The sequence below is a fragment of the Galeopterus variegatus genome, unplaced genomic scaffold, assembly GCF_000696425.1.
Source record: "Galeopterus variegatus unplaced genomic scaffold, G_variegatus-3.0.2 Scaffold13095, whole genome shotgun sequence".
NCBI lineage: Eukaryota > Metazoa > Chordata > Mammalia > Dermoptera > Cynocephalidae > Galeopterus > Galeopterus variegatus.
Genome location: NW_007739206.1, coordinates 31,329 through 36,332, shown reverse-complemented (window position 1 = coordinate 36,332; position 5,004 = coordinate 31,329). Strand labels below are relative to the sequence as shown.

General features: G+C 44.9%; 1 protein-coding gene across 1 annotated transcript in view; it reads right to left on the bottom strand.

The window, feature by feature from the left end:
* Positions 1-487: 487 nt before the first annotated feature.
* SLC9A4 (solute carrier family 9, subfamily A (NHE4, cation proton antiporter 4), member 4) overlaps positions 488-5,004 on the bottom strand; it is a 35,536-nt gene continuing 31,019 nt past the window's right edge. Inside the window, exons 5-8 of the mRNA XM_008563285.1 lie at positions 4,337-4,539; positions 3,713-3,799; positions 1,341-1,414; positions 488-572 (exon numbers count right to left, since the gene is read on the bottom strand). Of these exons, the coding sequence (XP_008561507.1) occupies positions 488-572; positions 1,341-1,414; positions 3,713-3,799; positions 4,337-4,539 (449 nt within the window). The remainder of the gene's footprint in view (positions 573-1,340; positions 1,415-3,712; positions 3,800-4,336; positions 4,540-5,004) is intronic.

Genomic DNA, 5,004 nt, shown 5'->3' with positions numbered 1-5,004 from the left:
AGGACCTTGAAGGTCTTCCACTGTGGCCTCCTCCACAAGGGAGCAGCTCCTTTCCAGGAGGCCCAGTCAGTCTCCAAACTCCCTTTTCAACCTCATGAAACTGGTCTTTCCATGGTTGAGCTGCTTTAATCATTGAAAATCCTGTCCTTGTTTTAAACTTAAATCTGACTTTTCTAATTTCCATCCATCAGTTGAACTAGTTCTCTCTGGAACAACCTAAACCATGTCTACAGCCCCCTGCCCCTGACAGCTCTCCACTTTCCAGCAGAGGCATGCACAGGACGTCCAACTGCTTCTTCTATGCAGTGGCTCTGGAAGCCTTCATCTTCCTGGTCCTCTTCCTCCGGATTCCTTCTAGTTTTATGTCTGGTTTCCAGTGGAACCTTTGGAAGTTCCCCATGCCACAAATAGACTTTATTAGGTAACCAACTCCCAGCCTCCTTACTTGTCTCTCACTTGGTAGTGGCTCCACTGCCCACACACGTCTTCAATTCCAGCCTTCAATGCTTGATTTGGGCTGGTTTTCTCGAATCAGGATTTTCCGTAAATATCTGTGATCAAATTTCTTAAACCTAAAAATGAAAACCAACATTTTGGAAATCTTCAATCTGTGTGTGCATTATATAAGTATGCATTTTTCATAAAACAAACTATTACTTAGCTTTATTCTAAAAATGTTAGGACAGTGCCTAGACTTCACAGCATTTGAACACATTTTTAAAAATTCATAGCACTTATGTGTTTAAAAAAAAAAATGGCCTACTGGCCTGCATCCATTGAAAATCAGCTAAACAAGAGGAAGGGGCAAGCTGACATCAGGGCAGAAAGCGTGGATAAGTGAGGTGGGGGAGGCCTGGCTGGCACAGCTCCAACTGTAGGAGCAGAAAGGAGGGGGTTGAGGCTTTTGAACAAGCGTTCCACTCTAATAGCCCCTAACAGTGGCAGCTGCACTTACAGTAATACTGGCCTATTCAACCAGAACCCCATATGTTTAAAGGGCCCGGTAGTTACAGTAGTTTTGTCCCATTATGCTGCAGATCATTTTGAATCCTGCCAATTAAGTAGCAGGAAAAAATCCAAAACCTTCCATATATGTCCCAACAGTCTGAATGATGGAGACTCTGAATAGGCAGACTCTGATGGCTGCTGCCTACTGTAGTACGCCTCTGGCCAACCCATTAGACTGAGCTGTGCACCTGCACGTGGCGCCTTCCAAGTCAGCCATGGGTTTGGAGTGGGAATTTTCAACACCTCCAGTCATTTTACATTCAGGGAGTACTTTGTCTACCAGCTTTATTTTCTGGAGGGGAACATAACTTCCTGGGCTGCTGGCTTATTACCTGGTGATTGGTTGCCTGGTCTGTAAATTAGTGGACTCTACCAGCGAAGTCCTCTCCAGGTTTAGCAGCCTGGCCTAGATAAAGAGACAAAAATCTGCAATCAGGTTAATGCATTACATATTTTAAAACATTCACTCTCCTCATCTGTTAAATACTGTCAAATGATTTTGAAAAATTTTGATTCGGATTTCCTTCAATTTAAATTTAGTTAATTTCCTCAGGGGACTCTGACCATGGAATTCAGGGCAGACTTTGGAAAACTTTGTCAGTTACTCTTAGAATTGCAAACACTCAGGGATGGAAGAAACGTAGAAATTGTCAGGTTTGATCATCCCCTCAATGCTTGAACCTCCTGTATACAGCTATGTGAGTGTTCCCAATCACTGCTTGGACACATCCACCCCACCTTTGGGTGTGCCAGTCAAGAAATGATTTTCCAAATGCTCTTCCATTAATTAAGCTGAAGTCTCTCTCTATATATACCTTCCACACGTTAGTTCTCATTTCTGTTCCTTGCAGCCATACAGAATGGCATCCCTTCAATATTGGGTTGGAATTAAACCAGCAGGTAGAAACCATGCTCACCTTCAAATTCACCTTTGCCAGAGTTTTCACCAAAAACTGCCGCTAGGCCATGTTTGCCAAAGCAGCGGTAACCTTTACCCCTTCCCTATTGAGAGTTCCAAAAGAGCAGAGGACTCCACATTTCACTGGAACAATGACTTTAGAAGCAAGTAAGACAACTCGGAATTATTAGTCACTGTGATTGTCTTTTGAAGTATCACCTTGGAAAGGCAAGACCCTAGTTATTCAATCCAACACTCTAGATGCTGTGAATGTATTTTGCAGATATGGTCAAAGTCCATAATCAGTTGTTAAGTATGTGAGATGACCCTAGATAATTTGGTGGGCCTGATCTGATCACTTGAAAGGCCTTAAGAACAGAGCTGAACCTTCCCTGATGAAGAAAAACTCCCACTGTGGACAGCAGCTTTCACGCCTGCCTTTCTTGATGGCTTCAGATTTCTGAAGACATTTTAGACTTTTTCTAGCCAGTCCCCAGAGAGAGTAAGACAATTCCTCACAGTAAACTTCCTCATATTTATCTCCTACTTGTTCTGCTTCTCTGTTGAACTCTGACAGAAACACAGCCAGCTTGGACTGAAGAGGAGAGAGGACGAAATGAAAGAAGGCTGCCACACCCCCAAAATTCTACAAGTAGAAACTGGTTGACAAAGCACTCAGCTGCAAAGGCATCTTACCTTTGTCAAAACGGAAGTAGACTAGAGGGTGGAGTTGAGAACCCAGAGGGTGAAAGACAATTACAGGTGATTATTCCCAGGCCTTGAAACCAAATAGAGCTTGTCCAGGGGGACTCTGAAGTTTGCTCGGGGTCAGTGACTCCTTTCTCCCTTCCATTTCCCCCTATTTGAAAGGGTCTGTCTATCACTGTTACGCAATGACTGTCCTGTTGTCTGTTTCGGGAGCGGATAATTTCTTTCTTGAGTTTCCCAGGTTCACAGATGAAGAGGAACTGTGCCTCGGGATAGATCATATACCCAGAGTCTCACCCAGCCCTGATTTAGAGGACGGAGATGATGAGATTTGGGACTTTTGAACTGAAAAGATTTAGATGGGATTTGGGATTTTGAACTGATGCTGTTGGCAGTGGGTGGAGACTTATGTTGGGATAGCGGGCATGTAGTCTGCGTGTAGGACAGACACAAATGTTTGAGTGACAGAGGGCAGAACTGTGGTAGGGAGATCAGTGGCCTCCCAGAGATGTTCAGCTCCTGATCCCTGATCCCCAGAACCTGTGACTAAGTTAGTTTACATGCAAAGAAGGATTAGGGCAGCAGATGTGCTGAAGGTTGCTACCCAGCTGACTGCGAGATAGAAAGACTATCCTGCATTATCTATACGGGCCCAACATAATCATGAAGGTCCTTCAGTGTGGAAGAAGACAGTGGAGGAGTCAATGTCAGAGTGATGCCACATGAGAGAGACCTGACCTGCCCTTGCTGGCTCTGAGGAGGGAAGGGGACACATGCCAAGGGATGCGCGTGGCCTCTAGAGGCTGGAAGAGGCGGGGAAACAGATTCTACGCTGGAGCTCTGTAACACCTCGAGTTTAGTCCGGTGAGGCCCATTTCAATCTTCCGACCTCCAGAACTACAGGATAATAAACTTGCCTTGTTTTATACTAAGATTGTGGTGATTTCCTACGGCGACGATAGAAAACTAGCACCGGGTTCTTGGTGGAACTGACGAGGAGAGAGGCTACAAGTCTAGTGACACGCACACGTATCTCATCAGAGGTGACAAATGGGAAACATCTCATTAATGTATCATAATAATGAAGAGATAACTTACACGGACATGAAGCTCTTCATTGACGGATTCTCTCTTATTAGTTTTTTTAACATCCAGGTACCTGACCAGAGGGCCAATTGTGATTCCCTAGATCAGAAATAATGAATTAAAGGGTTTTGTTGTGGTGAAGACCGTCACCGTAAAAAGTAAATCTATTAACAAAAATATTAAAACGTTCCACTTCTATGCTTGTTTTGTAGTAGCTTCTACAAATGCTCCGATCTTTAGTTCTTAATTATTTATTTTAAATGTTGCAATAAAAATAGATACTATGTTCTGTATTTTAAATAGGAATTTGGTTTCTCCCTTTAAAACAAACTTTCATTAGTTCCTTAAGAGCTAACTCCAGCTAAAATTAAAAACCATGCTATTTAGTCCTAATTGGAATCTCATTTTCAGAGACACACAGTAGAGCAGTTATCATTCACCTGTTACCCAGGAATATTTTAATTAACGTGCTCTATTGATTAAAAGTCAACATGATCTAGAAATATCTGAGAATTTAGTTCGGGTATTGAGTACAGATCTGAAAATCAGATAAAGTGTGCTTATTGGTATTTTACCAATTTAATGCATTGTCCTGAAATAATCTACTTATTTTAAATATGAAAGAAATCTACCAACCTGAATAAATGTAGTAAAATATATAACTACTAGAGTAGCGGTGACAAACATTTTCTTCCTAGGAAAAAGAGACAGAGGAAGCAAAAATGCAAGTGAAAAACTTCCAGCTCCTCGCACACCGCTGTAGAAAATTATGAACTGGTCCTTGATGGAGAAGGGGAACGTCCGAAACTGGTTACTGACATAGAAGAGAGCAAATACGCCTGGAAGGGGGGAAACAAGTATTAGCGCAGAGGGTCACGGATGCATAGAGACACTGTGCTAGTGAAATGAGGCCACGTGCACGTCCCCTCCTAGCCAGGCAGCCTGGTCCACGCACGTGCACGTCCCCTCCTAGCCAGGCAGCCTGGTCCACGCACGTGCACGTCCCCTCCTAGCCAGGCAGCCTGGTCCACGCACGTGCACGTCCCCTCCTAGCCAGGCAGCCTGGTCCACGCACGTGCACGTCCCCTCCTAGCCAGGCAGCCTGGTCCACGCACGTGCACGTCCCCTCCTAGCCAGGCAGCCTGGTCCACGCACGTGCACGTCCCCTCCTAGCCAGGCAGCCTGGTCCACGCACGTGCACGTCCCCTCCTAGCCAGGCAGCCTGGTCCACGCACGTGCACGTCCCCTCCTAGCCAGGCAGCCTGGTCCACGCACGTGCACGTCCCCTCCTAGCCAGGCAGCCT